Genomic DNA, 20,096 nt, shown 5'->3' with positions numbered 1-20,096 from the left:
CCCCCTGGTCACGTGATCAAAATTCAGACGCTAGGCAACTGGCATGTACTTGCGACGGTTGCCGTGTCCCGGGATGTCACATGTCCCCCTTTTGCGACCTTCTGACAAGCATGGTCAATGGGATTCACTTAACGACCCAGTCACTAAATGGGTAACTGCAGGGATTCGCTTAACGACGGTGGGAAGAAAGGTCGTAAACCAGGGCAAAGCTCACCTAACGAATGTCTCACTTAACATGAATGTCGGGCTCAGTTGTGGTCGTAAGTCAGGGACTACCAGTCATTAACCTAGTTAATGACAAGCCAGCATCCCTGAAGTATTTTCCACTTCATCCTGTCAAGCCCATCGTAAATGGTCCAGCCTAAGTTACCTTTTTATTCCAAAAGCTACAAATATCTCCTCAGGGAATCCAATCCCGCCTCATCCGCGCATCCCAAAAAATTCTTCAGAAGCAAATTTGTAAAGCAAAAGTTTTCCCACCTTGGCTTTTGAAGAAGCCTTCGGGAGTTTTCGGGCTTCTTCGGAAAGCTTCCGAATCTCGGGAGCTTCGGCCTTTTTCGGGTCCGTCCGGAAAAAAAGGAGGAGGGGGGAGGGAGGACACGAGACGCCGCTCCGCCAATGGGAGCCCAGCGCGCTCTTGGAAGCAACGGTCACGAGGGACGCATCGTGCCGTCTTCCTCCGAGAGCGGGAGAGAAATTAGTTCCGGCGCCTCGGCTTAGAAAACAAGCCGTGTCACGTGGCACAGAGCGCGGAGTGATCCTTCCGGGTGAGGCGGCTTTTCACCGTTGGAGGGAAAAGCCAGCGCCGTTTAAAATAAACGAGTTTATTATTCCTTCTTTTTTTTTTAATTTGAAGCTTTCTTTGGTTAGTGCTTGTTTGAATTCAATATTATTTTGTTAAAAAGTCTGCTGCAGTATTGCTCTCTTTATTCCTTAGCTGGTGCTTGCTTTTAGTGACCCATTTTTTTTTTTACTATTTTATTCATAGTACTCAATTGACTTAAGAATGGCTAAGAATTTGTGCCATGAATGTGGATATATCGAAAATTAATTGCTCGTGTTTAATGAAGTTGCAAGGCTGGGAGCAGAGAGAGATATATTTTTTCTAATGTCTTTTACGTTATAATTAAAAAGGTTGCTAGACTTATTTCCCATAAAATGCCTTCAGTTAAGCCGAACTTAAATTTTAAAAAAGAGTAAAAAATGTGTATGCAACTTGTGTGTACAAAATGAAGTGGAGAAAAAAAAAACCGAAAACGCTTGCAAATGGAATATTGGTGTTTTCAAGACTAGGTTTCTATTTGTTAAAAAATAATCTCATAACAGAAAAAAAGTGGAAAAATGATTAGTCAATGAGCAAATAATTTATAACTCCTAAAATATAAAATTCATTAGTTTGTTAGTTAATGGGTCATTAATGAGTGACTTGATATCTTAATCTAGTGTTTTTAAGACTTTGTTAACAATAGACTTATTAAAAAATAAATGAGCAGTTTACAATGATCCTAAAATCTAAAATTCATTAGTTCATTGTGTAATTCAATGGGTCATTGATGACTGAGTTAATATTTTAATTATTCTAGTGTTTTCAAGACTTTCTATAGACTCATTATGTCATTAATGAGTCTATAGAAAGTCTTGAAAACACTAGAATAATTAAAATATTAACTCAGTCATCAATATTATGTCATTAATGAGTGGCTTAAATGAATCAAACTAGGTTTATTAAATGTATCAAAGTAGGTTCATCCAGAATAATCTTAAATTGGGTCTATATCTTTGTAAAAGAGGTGAGAAAAGTGGGAACAAACACCCCCCCCCCATTACAAATCATTGGGAAGAATGCTATAAGCTACTAGTGGTAGTTCCTACTTACTAACAATTGTTATTCTCTTTGGAGAGGTTATCATTGTTAACTATTTTGTGTGTATTTTTGAAAACAGACTTCGTTTACCTGTGACTGCAGTGAAGAATTTATTTAAAGTTTCTTTGTAAGGATAGGTCTTCCTCCTACTGAGATAATAAGACTTCATCATGGGGTATATCATAAGACCAATGGAAAGCATTGTTTAAAAAATAGATGAGCTATCCTAGTTGTTTGGGAATGAGGTGCGTTGTAGTCCAAAATAGGGAAGAATGTTGGTTGGGGTGTTCCAGGGTTTTGTTTCTGTGTCTGAGTGATCCCTATTAGAATTGCCGTATCTGGAATGCAAAAGTCCATATTGCCATTCAACTGGGACTGTTTCCTATTTATTTCCTATCCTTTATGGATGTCTGGATTGATATCTCCAGATTGGCTCACATCAAATCAAACATCTGATATGAGCATAAATATATGCTGTAGATTGAATCTAGCTTGAACAGTGGGAGCCCCTCGGGGTTTGCAGCTTCAAAAACCCACCTTGGAATTTTAGCTTGCATAAAAACTGCTTTGGATCTTGCTGGGTCAATTCTGGAATCCCGTGGATTAGTTGGGGCTTGCAGTAAACAACAAGGGAACCATAAGCCTCAAATCCTGGCTTCTACTTCTGGGCTAAGAAGGACACCTTTGAGGTCATGTTAGCATCCCGGGAAATTCCGGTTATTCCATCTCTGACCATGGGGGGGTGAGCTATTACCCCCCGTAGATAGGGCGCACAACTTGGGGGTCCTTCTAGATTCACAGCTCTCTTTAGAAGAGCATATTGGAGCTGTGACTAGGGCGGGCTTTGCCCAGGTTCGCCTGGTGCGCCAGTTGCGACCCTATCTAGACCGGGATGCCTTGCGTACAGTCACTCATGCGCTCGTGACTTCTCGTCTAGACTACTGTAATGCTCTCTACATGGGGCTGCCCTTGAAGTCCACTCGGAGACTCCAACTGGTGCAGAATGCAGCCGCGCGAGTTGTGCTGGGGGCTTCCCGATACTCCCATGCTACACCTTTGCTCCGCGAGCTGCATTGGCTGCCGGTTGCTCTCCGGGTGAGGTTCAAGGTGTTAGTGATGACTTACAAAGCCCTACATGGCATGGGTCCGGATTACCTACGGCAACACCTGCGGCCGGCGTCAACTTCCCTCCGTCCAGTGCGCTCCCACAGAGAGGGCCTCCTCAGGGTGCCACCGATCAGAGAATGTCGACTGGTGGCCCCCAGGGGGAGAGCGTTCTCTGTGGGCGCGCCAGACCTTTGGAACCGCTTGCCGGTTGAGCTCCGGACGGCCCCCGACCTTCGCTCCTTCCGGCGCGATTTAAAAACCTATTTATTTGAACAATCTGGCCTGGTCTGATGGGTTGGGGCTGGGTTTTATAATCGGTTTTAACTTTTAATATGTATTAATTTATTACGGGCATTGTAGTTTAATTACTTTTTAATTTTTGTATCCTGGTTTTTTATTATGTATTGCCCTGTTCACCACCCTGAGTCCTTCGGGAGAAGGGCGGTATACAAATTAAATTATTATTATTATTATTTTCTAACCATGGGGAAGATTCCCCTGATGTATTAATCGCATTGCCGGAAAATATGTACTGGAAACGGGTTCAAGTTTAAAGCAGGCTGTATTTCTTTTATCCCTGGAAATGGGAAAAAAAGAGAATGAAAATAACATGTTTGTCTGCCGTTACAGCTTGTTCAGTGAGACAATGACTGGGAGAGCAAGAGCAAGATCTCGGGCAAGAGGGCGAGCCCGTGGTCAGGAAGCATCTGCAGTGGGAGCAGCTCCTGTAAGTTTTTAAAAAAATGAGGAAATTTTAAAAAAAACTTACCTCTTGGACGGCAGGACGGGGCTACTGGTGCTCCTCCAATCACCACACTACATAGCCAAGAAGTCCCAGCTAGCCTGTTCAGTGGAATGATGAGTATTATAGTTCTGGTTTTGGAGGGTCACCTGTGGCCTCTGTGGTTCATGACGTTTACCATAATGCGGGTTGTCTTTCAACGTTGAGCAGCCCCCTTTTTAAGCCAGCCTTGCCTCTTCCAGGTTCCTGCGCCTGGATACAGCCAAGTAACTCCCCAGCTGCCTCCAGCCCATCAAGCTGAAGGAGGAAATGGGGCTCAGGCTAGGATCGGCCAGCCAAAAGGTGCCCCGCTTTTGAAATCGGAAGGTAGGCTTGGTGCCTCAAGTGCAGGAATATGGTCCCTTCCATGTTCCTGGAGTCGAACCGTAGTTTTTTTATTTTTATTTTTTTATTTTAATTCCATTTATATCCCGCCCTTCTCCGAAGACTCAGGGCGGCTTACAAGCTTAGCAGTAGCCTTCATTCTATGTATATGCCTGCTTATTAGGGCTTTCACACACATACCCCAAGCGGCATTATTACAAAGTCAGCTTATTGCCCCCAACAATCTGGGTCCTCATTTTACCTACCTCGGAAGGATGGGAGGCTGAGTCAACCTTGAGCCTGGTGGGACTCGAACCTGCACTAATTGCAGGCAGCTGGTGTTACTTAAGGAGGCATTAGCCCACTGCTCCACCAAGGCTCTTTTGAATTTGCGCTGCTGAAGTAGAAATAAGGTGGGGGGAGTGCAGCTGTTTCTTTGATCTGCTGCCTGGGTCGCTGTATGCATTCCTACTGGAGTCTTAGCCATGATGCACTGCCTGCTTTGGTAATGAAACATCTGCAGGAATACAGCCAGGCTCAGAGAGCACCAAGGAGCTCAAGTCTTCCTCCTCCTCCTCCTCCTCCTCCTCCTCCTCCTCCTCCTCCTCCTCTTTTGCTTGCTGATCCCACTCCCTTCTAGCATTGATGGTATTGCCTAGGTGGGTAATGAAACGTCTTGAAGAAAGCCATCCAATTCGGCACCAAGGACCCCACAGTTCAGCCCTGAGCTACAAATATTCTCTTCTCTCAATCTTAGTGCACTCTTTTTTTTTTTATAAAAACCAAACCCTAATCTGGTAGGAGTCGCATACCTCTCCTTTCAGTGATGATAATCTTATAAATGATTTGTTGAGTTCTTCATTAATGCCTCCCTATTAAAAAAAGCAGCTGTAGGCGCTGACCTAACCAGCCATGGAATTGATATGGTGCTTTGTCTCTGGGTTGCAAAGTGGCAAGTCTTGTGATCACGTTGTTGAGGGTTTCTTAACTTCTGTGTCATCCCCAGTGGGTCACTTTAGATCAGGGGTCTTGAAACTTGGCCCTTTTATGACTTGTGGACTTCAACTCCCAGAATTCCTCAGCCAGGTAAGTCCACAAGTCATAAAAGGGCCAAGTTTCAAGACCCCTGCTTTAGATCTCCTTTAGCAGCAGCAGCTCACTTGCCCGATCAGGGTGCAGATTGTCCAGAATTAAGCACAAATGCAGATTATGACTATTTTTTCCCTCCTCTACTTTACAGAATTTCAGATTTCAACAGGCTTTCAAGAAATGAGTTTGGGAGAACGAGGTGGACGCCGCAGAGACTACCATGACCTTGGTGTAAACACCCGTTACTTAATGGAACATGTTAGAGAATCCAAAACAGGTACTGTAGGGGATCCTTAGGAAAACTGCCCATGTTTTTCTTGAGTGCCCTTTCTGTCACGCTTGAGGCATTTTATTGGGAGAAGCATGCTTCCAGCCCCTTCCAGTTGTAACAACATCCAACAATGTGTTAATCCTCCATGAGGAAATGCAGGTTTCCCACCCTTAGCAGTTGATGTGCTCTTACTGTTAATGGTTTGAATGTACGGCAGTCTGTGGCAGACCTGTTGAAAATGCTTGTTTAATAAATCCTTGTTAAAGAATGGTTGCTGGAATTGGCTATGTCTAGTTTAATGAAAAGGAATAAGAATAGAATAGAATAGAATAGAATAGAATAGAATAGAATAGAATAGAATCTGGAAGGGACCTTGGAGGTCTTCTAGTCAGGCCCCAGGGATGACATGATAGCAGTCTTCCAATATCTCAGGGGTTGCCACAAAGAAGAGGGGGTCAACCCATTCTCCAAAGCACCTGAAGGCAGGGCAAGAAGCAACAGATGGAAGCTAATCAAAGAGAGAAGCAACCTGGAACTAAGGAGGAAGTTCCTAACAGTGAGGACAGTAAACCAGTGGAATATCTTTCCTCCAGAAGTTGTGAATGCTCCAACACGAGGTTTTTAAGAAGAGATTGGACAGCCATTTGTCTGGAATGATATAGGGTTTCCTGTCTGAGCAGGGGGCTGGAGTAGAAGACCTCCAAGGTTCCTTCCAACTCTGTGATTCTGTTTTGTTAATAAATGGCTGACAGAAATGGATACCTTTCCACAGGTATGTCGGGGAGTGTAATCAGATTAAGCGCCAACCACTTCCGGCTGACTTCTCGTCCACAGTGGGCTTTATACCAGTACCACATTGACTACAACCCACAGATGGAAGCCCGTCGTCTTCGGGCAGCCTTGCTGTTACAACATGAGAACTTGGTTGGCAAGACACATGCTTTCGATGGGTCCATTTTGTTCTTACCCAAGAAGTTGGAAAATAAGGTACCGGCAATATTCTGTCATAGTCTGAATAGTTCAGATACAGCCTCTACTGGCTGTGGCAATTTAGAATTATGGAGATCGAGTCTTTGAGATTGAGCAATAGCCCTTGGACTCTCATGCCGCTTCATAATGCTTTACAACCCTCTCTAAGCGGTTTACAGAGTCAGCCTGTTGCCCCCAACAATCTGGGTCTTCATTTTACTGACTTTGGAAGGATGGAACGCTGAGTCAACCTTGAGCTGGTCAGGATGAAACTGCTGGCAGTTGGCAAAGTTAGCCTGCGATACTGCACTCTAACCACTGCGCCACTACAGCCCTTCCCTTCCCTTCCCACTTACCAATAGCACTTAAGACTTACATACTGCTTCACAGTGCTTTCCAGCCCTCTCTTTAGCGGTTTACAGAGTCAGCATATTGCCTCCAAGAATCTGGGTCCTCATTTTACCAACCTCGGAAGGATGGAAGGCTGAGTCAACCTTGAGCCGGTCAACACTGAACTGCTGGCAGTGGGCAGAGTTAGCCTGCAATACTGCATTTTAGCCACTGGGCCACCACGGTTGTGGTGGCATTGAGGATGGTAATTGCAGATAGAATGAGAAGCATTTAGAAATTAGGAAGTATTCTTGTCCATTTTTTGATTCTAGTCAGTTTTCGTAAGGCTTCTGGAGTTTAAAATCACCCCAGCCTAAAAAATATAACTCTTGGTGATTCTCTTAGGTGACGGAGGTGTTAAGCCAGACACGGCAGGGAGAGACTGTGAAGATCACCATCACTTTAACCAATGAGCTTCCATCAACTTCGCCAACTTGCCTACAGTTCTACAATATTATATTTAGAAGGTTAGCCTTTACTTCAAAAAGCATTTGATGGCTTTTTTCTTCTCTTTTCTTTTAGAGCTGGGATTACTAGGATCTGTGCATAAGAGACCCAGGACTTTTTTTTTTGTTAAGTGTATGAGGAATCAGTTACATTTCTACTAGACAATTTCTAGAATTCATTAATGTGGGGAAGGGTCTGCAAACATTTTGGCTTTCACTTTTTTTTATTATTTTTTTTGAGGGGGTTAGGGTTGTCCCAGTTGGTCCAGACAAGCTTTTTTTAGTCTGACACATTTTCTCTAACGCTGCTGCCGTGCCCCATCCTGGTTAATTGGAGGGTTTTGGGGATGGGCGTGGAATTTGTTGATCGATCATCTGAAACGAGCACCTGAGCTCAAATTTGGGTGTGATTCCTCCAATTGTAATTAAGATGATTTCTTCCCCGTGGTAGAGGAGAAGAAAATAAAGCCATCCTCCATTGCCAAAATCAGACTCATTTCCTGCTAAGAGCCCCGTGTACGATCTTACTTTTCCATTTCTGCTTTTTTTCCTCAGATTGTTGAAAATAATGAACTTGCAGCAGATTGGGCGGAATTACTACAACCCAAGTGACCCAATCAGCATTCCTAAGCACAGGTAACAAACCTGGAAATGCCTTTATGACCACAGTTGGGACCAGACTCAATCCCTTATTTCTTTTGGAAACTTCTAGATATTACATTCTGCCTCTCCTAACAAAGATTAGCGTTCATTTCTGCCTTAGGTGATGATTCCGATGCCCGCAGCATTTTTGTATTTAAAAGGTCTGGGATTACAAACCCGAGTAAGCTGATTTTCCTTAGTGTGTCTTGAAATAATTACTTTTAAGGGGACAAGCCCCGCGCATGGATGTTGGTCTCATAAGCCAACCGACCGCCAACTTAAAAGGGATTTCTGCCTGGGACTTGGCAGACCGATGCGTGGCAGGAATTGTTTCCGATGAGCGAGGAGTTTGCTGTTTGCTTCAAAGAGAGCCACGGGGCGTTGCAAGGTTAAATCTGAATTTCTTCCCTCTCTCCCACAGGCTGATGATCTGGCCCGGCTTCACCACTTCCATTCTGCAATACGAGACCAGCATCATGCTTTGCACAGACGTGAGTCACAAGGTCCTCCGGAGCGAGACCGTCCTGGATTTTATGTACACCTTGTACGATCAGGTTGGAGAAGAGCGGTTCCGAGAAATCTGCACGAAGGAACTCATCGGTGTGATTGTCCTTACCCGGTAAAGTCGATGAATTTTTGACTTTAATGGTGTAGAGCAGGGGGTCCCCAACCCTCGGTCCATGGACCGGTACCGGGCCATGGCTTGCCAACAACTGGTCCACACAAACAAAGAAAGCCCCATCTGTGGGATGCAGGCAGCACACAAAACCACACCCTCTCTGGTCCGTGGAAAAACCTCTTTCCACGTAATGGGTCCCCAGTGCCTGAAAGGTTGGGGACCTCTGGTGTAGATCAAAACTTTTTGCTTTCCCGGTTAGTCCTCGATTTACAACCACAGTGGGAAAGGGCCAGGGGGGGAAATCAACATTTCCATCGCTACGCAAGGTGATCATTAAGTGAGCCTTTCCTGATTTTGCCATCTCTCTGGCCACGACGGTTCAGGCAGTCACTGCAGGTTGTTAAGTGAGTCACGCGGTCTTTAAGCAAATCTAGCTTCCCCCCACTGACTCGACCTGTTGGAAGCCAGCTGAGGAGGTCGCCAGTGGCGATGGGGCGACCCGGGGAGGCTGCGAGCAGAGCGGTCAAGAAACTCAGATTGAGACTTAAGGTAATTGAGAACAACGAAGCTGTCCAACCCTCTGCCCAGGTATAACAACAAAACCTACCGGGTGGACGATATCGATTGGGAGTCGAATCCTCGAAGTTCCTTCAAAAAATCAGACGGAAGCATGATCAGCTTTGTGGACTACTACAAGATGGTACGGAGCAGCTGAGGTTTTGGTGGGAATGAAAAGGATCTGGTTGTGGGGTTTCCCCTCCCCACCCCTTTTTTAAGTGGGCCAGATCCCTAATGTGTTAATGCCAAGGCTAGGTTTTTGCTCAGTCAAAGGCATTGATCAGCCCATTCATCATTTGAATTTGTAATTCAAAACGGCCCGCGGGGAATTTGAAATGTTAAATGGCTTGGCAATGCTCTCTGTTCGATTACCAGGTTGTACAGTTGTTGAAACTGAATTGCAGGGCTTAAACCTCCAGGCACCCCAAAAATGCTTTAAAAGCATAGTTGCTCCTCCTACCCTCTCCCCCACAAAAATCTTGCCATGCGACCTCATTGAAAAGGGGTCCCAGAAAGGGAAAGGGGGACCTAGATCAAGGGCATGGTTGAAGCACAGAGTCGATCTTCCTTTCCCAAAGCAAATTTTTCTTTGCAATTTACAAAAAAAAACCCGCTTTCCTCTCTCACAAAGCTGCTTCTTGCCTTAAGATTTGCAACAGGAAGCCTCTTTCTGCCTTCTGTGTGTCGGATCTCAGAACAGTGTTTCTCTGCTTTTCAAAACAGCAATACACTCAAGAAATCACCGACTTGAGCCAGCCTGTTCTGATTAGCCAACCCAAGAGGGCAAGAGGCCCGTCTGGTGCCTTGGCAGGACCACTGATACTCATCCCTGAACTCTGCTACCTTACAGGTCTGATCGTTCAAAAACTGCCTTTCTTCTCCTATAGTGGGTACTTGGTCGACGGAATTTGGCCTGCCTCCTGGAGTGGTGGCACTCCATTGCTGGAGGCTTTTCAAGAAAAGTTTGGACAATCTCTGGGGTGGGCAAGGGGTTGAACTTGAAGGCAGGTCGTTCCGCTAATTAATTGTTCTCACTGTCAGGAAATTCCTCCTTCGTTCCAGGTTGCTTCTCTCCTTGGTTGGTTTCCATCCGTTGCTTCTTCTCCTGCCTTCAGGTACTTTGGAGAATAGCTTGACCCCCCTCTTCTAACTCGGGGGCTGCCACAACGGAGAGGAAGGTCAACCTATTCAAAGAACCAGAAAGCAGGAGAAGAAGCAACAGATGGAAAGTAATCAAGGAGAGAAGCAACCTAGAACTAAGGAGAAACTTCCTGACAGTGAGAACAATTAACCCGTGGAACGACTTGACTCCAGAATCTGTGGGAGCTCCAACACTGGAAGTTTTTAAGAAGAGACTGGACGACGTTTTGTCTGGAATGGTGTAGGGTTTCCTGCCTGAGCAGGGGGTTGGACTGGAAGACCTCCAACTCTTATTATTATTATTATCAACTCTATGGTCCTTTTCAGCTTCCTATTTGGAAATGAGGCAGTTTCTTTTTACCTAATGTAACGCCGAGAGTTCTCTAACGAAAATGATCATTATATCTCCAGCTGCTGCCGCCTTGACAATTATAAAAAGGGGAATGTTTTAACTTTTAGAATAGTTCTTTTTGGGGGATAATAAATGAGTTGGGTCTGAGTGCTGGTGACAGAAATTGATTTTATTGTATGTTTCTCCCCCCCACTCCCTCTGGGCGTTTTACTTTTTCCTCTTTGTAGGCCTGACTAACAAGATGCGAAGCGATTTTAACGTAATGAAAGATCTGTCTGTTCACACAAGGCTTGCGCCAGAACAAAGAATGCGTGAAGTTGGACGGCTCATCAATTACATTAATAAGTAGGTTGCCAGAATCTCGCAAAAAACCCCCCTCCCCAAAAAAAAAATCTGTAAGGGAAGGAATCAAGATGGGAAAAGGTGGCATAAACCAGAGTCTGTATGAATAAACAACCATCTCCTGCAGGGGAGTCGAACATGGGCAACATTTAAGACTTGTGGACTTCAATTCAGGGAGTTGACGATTCCAGGCTGCCCACATTGGACACCCCTGATCTACCAGCTCCATTTTTATTTTTATTTTTTGCAGAGATGACAATGTTCAGAAAGAGCTACGGGATTGGGGGCTAAGCTTTGAATCTAAACTGCTTTCCTTTTCGGGGCGAGTGGTCCAATCCGAAAAAATTCGTCAGGGAGGGAAAATGGTAGGTAACCCTTCCTTCCTCAAGCGCGTTAAAACAAACTCCCCCCCTCAAATACAGGCAGGTTAAACGTGATAGATTTTTAAAAAGAGAGAGAGAGAGATTTTGCCAGTTCCTAAGTGCTGAGCTCTGGATTGTTTCCTTTCAGTTTGACTACAACCCACATCTGGCCGACTGGTCCAGGGAAACGAGGGGCGCTACCCTGACCAGTGTGAAACCCCTGGATAACTGGCTGCTGATCTACACCCGCCGAAATTACGACGCTGCTAACGTTCTGGTCCAAAACCTTTTCAAAGTCACCCCCGCCATGGGCATAAGAATGAACAAAGCCATCATGTAAGCACCGCCCGGTCCCGGGTTCTTCGCCAGAAGCAGCAGCAGGGGCTTCAGAAACGGAAAGCCGCCAATTTAAACCGCGACTCGGTTTCCCCTTCCCCTCTGGGAATTCCCAGCTGAAGCTAGTTCTCGGAGAGGAGTGCCGTGTTTTGGAGGTGGGGTTTGTAACTTTTGTCTAGAGTAGCCAGGTTGGCAGCTAACGAAGAAAGGTAGTCCTCAGCTTACAAGCCTTCGGTTAACGGTCATTTGAAGTGACAGCTACATTCAGAAAAGCATCTTATAACCGGTCCTCGCATTTATGGCCATTGCTGCAGCCCCACAGTCATGTGATCAAAATTCGGGTGGCAGGGTCACATGAGCAGCCTTTGAAACCTTTCCAGCCAGTTCCCACCAACGGGGGTGGGGTGGGAGGGAGCTAGATTCATTTAGTGACCACAGCAAAAGAGTGTTGTAAAATCAGGCAAGTCTCACTTAATGAGCCCATCACTTAATGGCAGGAGTTCTAGTGCCAGCTGCAGGTCAAAAGTCAAGGATCTACCTGTTTCTCAACCTAGGCAACTTTAAAGATTTGTGGACTTCAGCTCCCAAATTTCCCTGCACGCCTTCAGGTTGTCCAGGTTGAGAAAACGTCAATTTCTACAGTGAAATGGCCTTTCTTTGTAGGGCTGAAGTTGAGGACCGAACAGAGGCGTACCTGAGAACCTTGAAGCAGAAGATTACCTCCGATACTCAGATGGTATGGACAATGTGTTCCCGTGAACTGGAATGCTATCGTGGTTTGTCTGATCCCGTACTACCCAGGATTATCCATTGAGCGCAGGATGTAGGGAACCACAAGTTGGCTCTGGTTTAAACCCTTGTGCCAGTGGTTAAACCACCCTCTGGAGTTTGGCTTCTAGGAATAAATGGGGCAGCAACCCTGACAGGTCCCACTGTTCTTACCAGTTGATACCTCGTGCCAAGATCAGGATTAAATATGATCTGTAAGATTCGGAGGGCGCCTGTGAAGATGGTTGGGAAATGGAGTGGGGGGGGGTGATTCCTCTAGAAGGCCTATGAGCAGCCTCAGGAAACCCCCAGAAATCAGGACTTTGCTCTTTCCTTAAATGCTAATAGGATGACATTCTCTAACTGGAGCATCTGAATCGTCTTTGAAAGGATGGAAAGGTAGCACAGCAAAGGTCATCCAGCACGTCCCAGATTTAGTTGTCTTAACACCCCCGTGTAAAAGGTGAAAGATGACGCAGGCTTCTCTACGGTAGCTCTGCTTAACGTAGCCTGTGATGGGATTCCCAACAAGCTAGAACAGAGACGCTTGAGGTTTTCAGTAAAAACTGGGATGCATCGAATGCTAAGCACATTGATTTGTGCTTTAGATTGTAAGCCGCCCTGAGTCTTCGGAGAAGGGCGGGATATAAATGGGATTTTTTTTTAAAAAAATGTCTTCTCCTTCAAGGTGGTCTGTCTCCTGTCCAGTAACCGTAAAGACAAATACGATGCAATCAAGAAATACTTGTGTACCGATTGTCCCACTCCCAGCCAGTGTGTCCTGGCCCGCACCTTGAGCAAGCCGCAAACTGTCATGGCGATAGCCACCAAAATTGCCTTACAGATGAACTGTAAAATGGGGGGCGAACTCTGGAGTGTTGAAATCCCAGTAAGTAGCTTTTTCTTTTTCTTTTTTCTTTTTCCCCCTTCCAGCGGTGTTTAGCTTAGCAGCCCTGTTAAAAAAAACCCACATGAAAGTTTAATTTAGCTTGTTTTGGGATGCCTTGTGTTTTGCCCCAGTTCATTGACAAGTTGTGTTGACTTACTAATTAATACCCCGCCTTTATTTTTTTGCAAATAACTCAAGGTGGCGAACCCACCTTCCTCCTCCTATTTCCCCCCGCAACAACAACCCTGTGAGGTGGGTTGGGCTGAGAGAGAGGGAGCCGCCCAAGGTCACCCAGCCAGTTTTCAAGGCTAAGGCAGGACTAGAACTCGCAGCCTGCCGTTTTCTAGCCTGGTGCCTTAACCAGTAGACCAGACCAGCTCTCTCATAAGAATAGCTCACTTTTTCTTCCTCCAATATTCCAGATGAAACAACTCATGATTGTGGGAATCGACTGTTACCATGACATCTCGGCTGGACGGCGATCAGTGGCGGCATTTGTTGCGAGTTTGAATCATGGAATGACCCGGTAGGATTGCTAAGACATTTTCAAGAGCTACACATCGTCCTTTTAGGAAAACGTACTGTAAACGTGATCCACACAAATGGCTGCGTTGCCATTCGGGGATGGCTTTGCTGTGTTCAGGCCGTCCTCAACTTACTGTACAACTAATCATTTAGCGACCATCCAGAGTTACAACGGCCTCAGAAAGGGTGCTTGGCAAGTATAAAAGCACTTCCGGCTGTTGTAAAATGTCCAGCCTCCCGCCCTGCAATCACATGGCCCTCTTCTGGGCACTGGTTCACACGTATGACCGGTTGCAGCATCCTGTGGTCACGTGACTAATTTGCAACAGTTTTTGCTGCTTTAGAGGAGAGAGAGATGATTCGTCACGGCCAACTCACCAGTGCCGAATTGCTGTGGGACAGTATCAAGGAAATGGTGGAACAGAATAGAGTCATTAAAAGATGCCAAAGGAGGGACAGAGTGAAGTGTGCATGACAACAATTTTTTTAAAAAAATTTAGTTTAAGCAATTAAATTGAATTGTTAAATTGTCTCAGGGCGAGTTGTCCCATTCTGTGCCAAGGAGCCTATGGCATATCGGACTTACGACTAGGTGATTCGGACTTAACAACCACATTATTTGCTCAGTAACCACTGTAAAATCAAGTCCAGTCACATAGGTGCTTCTCACTTAAGGTCAGAATTCTGGTCCCAATTTTGGTTGTAAGTCATTGGCAGAAGGACAGAGGACGTCTCTGGGGATCTGAGCCTTTTTGTCTTCCCTTGACAGTTGGTATTCACGCTGTGTGCTTCAAGATCGTGGGCAAGAAATTGTGGATGGACTCAAAGTGTGCCTACAAGGTAAAATCACCGCGACAACGTGCCAACGCTTGGGCGTTTTACACGTCTAAAGAAACAACAGTTCTACATTTGAAACACGACCGTCTTGATAAAAACTGGCTTTTGGGGGGGTCTAGGGATGGTAAGGCTGAGCTCTTTGAGTTGGGGATCCGGTTTCATTCTTGTAAATTGCTGCCTCATCTTTCTTTAAGCGGCACTCAGGACTTGGTATTCCTACAACGAACACATGCCAACTCGTATCATTGTGTATCGCGACGGTGTCGGGGACGGTCAGTTAAAAACCTTGGTGAGCTATGAAATCCCACAGTTTTTGGAGTGCTTGAAAACAGTTGGGGCTGACTATCGGTAAGTTGGGTGCCTAACTAAGTTGCCTGGGAGGAAGAGGGCTTGATTGGGTAGGCTGCCATACTCCAAAGTGCAAGTTTACTTCAACCTCATAAGGCGCTTTGTAAATTTGTAGGGCTGCAATTCCTTGGAGCAAGAGGATTTCTAGAACACATGTGATTTGGGGACAGGGTTGGACTGTAAGGTATATAATAAGGCAGCAGAATGCAGGTGCTGTGAATAAAGAAGCCGTATCGAGCCTTATTTTTATTTAATTTACAGAGTGGCTCGCTTGGAAATGTCTTTGGGCAACATTAAGGACAGCCAAAGAAATAGAAATAATGGGGGCGGGGAATTACACAAGAGATCACGCGTAAAAAAAAAATCTTCATGTAAATCTTTCTAGGCTACAAAAGTTGCTGACACCAACTCAGCGTATTTGTGATTCTGTGTATCACATTTGGTTTGCCTGCAAGGGCAATTTTACGGACAGATTTGCTTTGAATTCATTGCACATTTTAAATTTTCCAAGAACAGCAGAGGACAATCAGTTGAAAGAAAGGAAGCCACGTTTAGTTTCTGTCTGTCTCTTGAGAAATGTTGAGCGCTTTATGCAAACGTAACCCTTTCTGTGCAATCTTCTCAAGCCCCAAACTAACGGTGATCGTGGTAAAGAAGCGTGTGAACAGCAGATTCTTTGCCGAAATTGATGGAAAACTACAGAATCCACCACCTGGCACAGTTATTGACCTAGAAGTCACCAGGCCAGAATGGTAAGTCAACTGTTAGTTCAAGAGAACAGTCAGTAAGTTAAAGGTTCCCCCGCACATGCGTGCTAGTCGTTTCCGACTCTAGGGGCCGGTGCTCATCTCCGTTTCAAAGGCGAAGAGCCAGCGCTTGTCCGAGGACGTCTCCGTGGTCATGTGGCCGGCATGACTAGACGCCAAAGGCGCACGGAACGCTGTTACCTTCCCACCGGAGTGGTCCCTATTTTTCTACTTGCATTTTTACGTGCTTTCGAACTGCTAGGTTGGCAGAAGCTGGGACGAGTAACAGGCGCTCACTCTGCTACGCGGCACTTGGGATTCGACCCGCCAAACGGCCGACCTTCTGATCGACAAGCTCAGCGTCCTAACCCACTGAGCCACCGCGTCCCTAGAGAACAGTATAGATGTTTTAAAACAGGAAGGCAAGGGATTTCTATTCTTGGGGGGATTTTCCAACATCTAAGAGGCTGCCCCAAAGAAGAGGAAGGGGGGGGGTGTCAAGCTATTCTCCAAAGCACCCGAAGGCAGGACAAGAAGCAATGGATGGAAACTAATCAAGGACAGAAGCAACCTAGAACTAAGGAGAAAATTTCCTGACAGAACAGCTAATCAGTGGAAGGCCTTGCCTCCAGAAATTGTGGGTGCTCCACAACACTGGAGGTTTTACAGCAGAGATTTGACAACCACTTGTCTGAAATGGTTTAGGGTCACCTGCTTGAGTAGGGGGTTGAACGAGAAGACTGCCAAGGTCTTTTCCAACTCTGTTATTGCTTGAGGAAGGAAGGCTACGAGATTAAGGCTTTTAATTGCCTATTTCCCGTTCTTCCAACCTGTTATTTCAGAACGATCTCGATTCTTTCTCCTCGTACCAAAGAGCATCAAGATAGGGGCAGTCTCTGAGTTTCTTTCTCACCCCTTCCTCCCTTCCAGGGTTAGCCCGATGTTCTCCAACAGCTGTTGAATATCTTCTTTAAGCCTTTACAGAGCTCTACACCAGGCTCCGTTGGGAGCTAACATTTTTGATGTGAGATAAGTCCAAACAGAAGGGAGAAGAAAATAGGGGGAGAGTTTGTCTCATATTTCCTTGTGAGACCCAGGAGGAGGCAGGAAACAAAAGATGACCAGGCTGGAACAAGGTCAGCTCTTTAGGGAAAAGCCCAGTGATGGGTCAAAAAATGTAGACATCAGGTGACAAATGTTGACCTACGTCACCCGAACAATTTGAATTAATGGGAAGTCTTTTACCTTCCATTCTGCCCAAGGACTTCCCATTAGCCACCGAAGGGACTGTTCTCAGCGCAGAGTACCATCCCTGGATGAAATTCTCCAGGCTTGAACATATCTCGAGACAGCTTTGATCTGATTCTCCTCTAGGTACGATTTCTTCATTGTGAGTCAGTCCGTGAAAAGCGGCACAGTGGCACCCACCCATTACAACGTCATCTATGACAGCAGCGCACTGAAGCCTGACTACATGCAGAGGCTAACGTATAAGCTGTGTCATATGTACTACAATTGGCCGGTAAGTAGTAACTTGCCCTTTAGTGGGCCTTCCACGATTACTTAGCACTGACACCAGTTAAGCTGTAGGCTTTTTACTAACCTCAACATTCAAGGGAAGAAAACTTCCTATTTCTTATTCCAGTCTTACCTCGTTCCCCAAAACCTGGATAGGGAGCAGGTTTTGTCTACAAGTTAGGATGGAAAGGGGGGGGAGAAATGAGTACAGTGGTGGTTTTAGCCGCCTAGAAAATTCCCTAAAAGTTGGACTAAGTCAATAAAGTAATACAGAAACGTAACAACAAAGTAGTTGCGTTTAGATATTGTCATGTTCTGCAGCTCAGGAATGTAGAGATCAATACTTCTGCCGTTGTTGTAGGCGAGCGCACCTCCCATCAAGTTGAAAAGTAGTTTCTGATGATCCCCAACCCATTGACAGATTTCTTTTTTATTATTATTATTATTATCTGTAGCCTCACCAGCTTTTCTGGGTTTGAATGAGATGAGTCACAGGATACCTCTTTGGGAAATCTTAAGTTATCCCTTGGTCCTCTAGATAAGGTTATGTTTTAAAACCTCCATTTATTTATGGCAGTTAGAACAATTAACCTGTGGAACAACCTGCCTCCAGAAGCTGTGAATGCTCCAACACTGGAGGCTTTTAAGAAGAGGCTGGACAGCCGTTTGTCTGAAATGGTGTAGGGTTTCCTGCCTGAGCAGGGGGTTGGACTAGATGACCCCCAAGGTCCCTTCCAACATTATTATTATTGTATCTAGATTGTCTCTTCTTGGTGGATCTGCCCCTGTTGAATTTTTGTTCCTTTTTTTTCCTTCTTAAAAAGTTAAAAGGCGAAATTCCTTTGATTCCTAAAGTCATGGGCCTCTTCAGTCATTCTAGAACAGGGGTAGGCAACCTCAGCTCTTTTATGACATGGACTTCAACTCCCAGAATTCCTGAGCCAGCGAACATGAATCCTCATCCAAAGACTTCAAGTTGAGGTTTGCTGCATCCCAGAATATGGCTGTTACCTTAACAATGGTGCTGATGGGCTGTTTTGTGTCTCTTCCTTTCTCTGCAGGGAGTCATTCGGGTCCCTGCCCCCTGCCAGTATGCCCATAAGCTGGCGTTCCTCGTGGGGCAAAGTATCCACAGAGAGCCAAACTTAGCCCTTTCAGAGAAACTTTATTATCTGTGAGTCTTGCCAGAGGAGACGGTATAATGGAACGGAAAGAGAATTTGGACCAGAGAGAGTTCTTTTGTTGGGGGGGGGGGGAATAAAGAGGTGCCTTAAAACTCAATTGAGTAGATATTTGGTGCTGTTGTATTGCACACATCAGTGATAACTATATCAAGATTATCATTTTATTATTATCATTAATATCATCATCATTTGTGCCTGCATGACTTAGTTAAGTTTCTCCAGATAAATTTTTACTGGAGCATGTTCCTGTTTTGTTGCCCAAAGAGTGGCTTCATCGGCGGTGTTAAGAATAAAGTTAATTTAATGTCGGCCGAGCATGTGTGTCGGAATCCGTTTTTCAAAGGGTAGCATCCAGCAAGGGGTTTGGCTTGGGGAATCAGGACATAGCGAGGTAGACAAGCTGCCTTCTCAACCGCTGGGTCTCCTTTCCTTGCAAACACAACCTGGGTGAGTTTAAAGCCAGGGGTAGGCAACCTTGGATCTTTTATGACTTGTGGACTTCAACTCCCAGAATTCCTGAGCCAGCATGGCTCAGCTTGGAAACCTCCCTCAGCATGGCTGGCTGAGGAATTCTGGGAGTTGAAGTCCACGAGTCATAAAAGAACCCAAGTTTGAAGACCTGGAATAAGGTCTCCTGCTTGAGAGCAAGGGGTTGGGCTAGGAGACCTCTGAGGTCCCTTTCAGCCCAGTGATTCTATGTTCTAAGATGGGTAGGCAACCTTGGCTCTTTTACGAGTCGTGGACTTCAACTCCCAGAATTCCTGAGCCAGCATGGCTCAGCTTGGAAACTCCCTTTTCCCTCAGCATGGCTGGCTGAGGAATTCTGGGAGTTGAAGTCCACGAGTCATAAAAGCCAAGGTTGCCTACCCCTGGTTTAGAGGCATCAGAATACGCATTGTTTGATTCAGCCTTTCGCCCTAAAGATGCTGAAGTATAAGCAGAAATTCTCTTTGGGCTTATACAGGTTGCTTAGTGACTGTTGGAAATTACAGCAGCTCTGAAAAAAGTGACTTACAACTGTTTTTCCACACTTATGACCATTGCGCACACGCGCGCGCACACACACACACACACACACACACACACACACGTGATTTACATTGGCCGCTTGACAGCTGACTCACATTTATGACAAGAGTGTCCCGGGATCACATAATCTCCTTTTGCAACCTCCCAACAAGCAAAATCAGTGGGGAAGCCAGATTCGCTTAACAGCGGTGGCAAGGAAGGTCGTTAAAATGGGGCAAGGCTCATTTAACTAATTTCCCACTTGGCGACATAAATTTGGGGCTCACAAGTTAGAGGACCCTCTGTATCCACCATTTGTGAAAAGTTGGTTCCCTTATTCAGAGACATATAAACTTTGCCAGGTATTTTAAAGTCCTCACTATAACAACTGGATTCACATGTAAGTAATAGGCTAAGATTAAACCTAGTGTCCTGGACTGTAAACTGAGATTTTGGCCATGGTGAGTCAGTCACGCTTCTGTGTCCTCTGCTACTGGTTAAACCACGTTTAGCCAACATGTCTGAATTTGCTCATATGTGGCTAATTGGTTCATTCAGGAGCCAAGCCCTCCTACAAAATATCAAATTTATTTATATAAAATAATTTACACATTAACAACTGTACACATGCACACGCCCACACAGTTACTTTTACCACGAGTTTAGGCCATATTTTTTTTC

At 45.4% G+C, this 20,096-nt stretch overlaps 1 protein-coding gene across 1 annotated transcript; it reads left to right on the top strand.

Moving 5' to 3' along the window:
* The first annotated feature begins 3,599 nt into the window (after positions 1 to 3,599).
* On the top strand, positions 3,600 to 18,721 carry PIWIL1 (piwi like RNA-mediated gene silencing 1). The gene is made up of 20 exons (XM_083373880.1): positions 3,600 to 3,698; positions 3,956 to 4,079; positions 5,317 to 5,442; positions 6,209 to 6,423; positions 7,141 to 7,262; positions 7,797 to 7,877; positions 8,305 to 8,502; positions 9,091 to 9,202; positions 9,784 to 9,910; positions 10,780 to 10,897; positions 11,145 to 11,259; positions 11,405 to 11,592; positions 12,256 to 12,328; positions 13,049 to 13,249; positions 13,672 to 13,775; positions 14,544 to 14,614; positions 14,806 to 14,959; positions 15,586 to 15,711; positions 17,080 to 17,227; positions 18,285 to 18,721. Exons 1-20 carry the CDS (start codon positions 3,618 to 3,620, stop codon positions 18,399 to 18,401), a joined length of 2,601 nt encoding a protein of 866 aa, XP_083230006.1. The 5' UTR covers positions 3,600 to 3,617; the 3' UTR covers positions 18,402 to 18,721.
* The last annotated feature ends 1,375 nt before the right edge of the window (positions 18,722 to 20,096 follow it).

This window comes from Vipera ursinii (assembly GCF_947247035.1).
Source record: "Vipera ursinii genome assembly, chromosome: 14".
In the NCBI taxonomy this organism is placed as follows: Eukaryota; Metazoa; Chordata; class Lepidosauria; order Squamata; family Viperidae; genus Vipera; species Vipera ursinii.
This window is presented reverse-complemented; position numbering and strand designations above follow the sequence as displayed.

Bases quoted from the DNA above. Each gene is read 5' to 3' on its own strand.
- PIWIL1 (XM_083373880.1), top strand. From the start codon at position 3,618: ATGACTGGGAGAGCAAGAGCAAGATCTCGGGCAAGAGGGCGAGCCCGT. The intron at 7,263-7,796 runs GTTAGCCTTTAC...TTTTTTCCTCAG, and splicing joins TACAATATTATATTTAGAAG to ATTGTTGAAAATAATGAACT. The intron at 9,911-10,779 runs GTCTGATCGTTC...TCCTCTTTGTAG, and splicing joins TGAACTCTGCTACCTTACAG to GCCTGACTAACAAGATGCGA.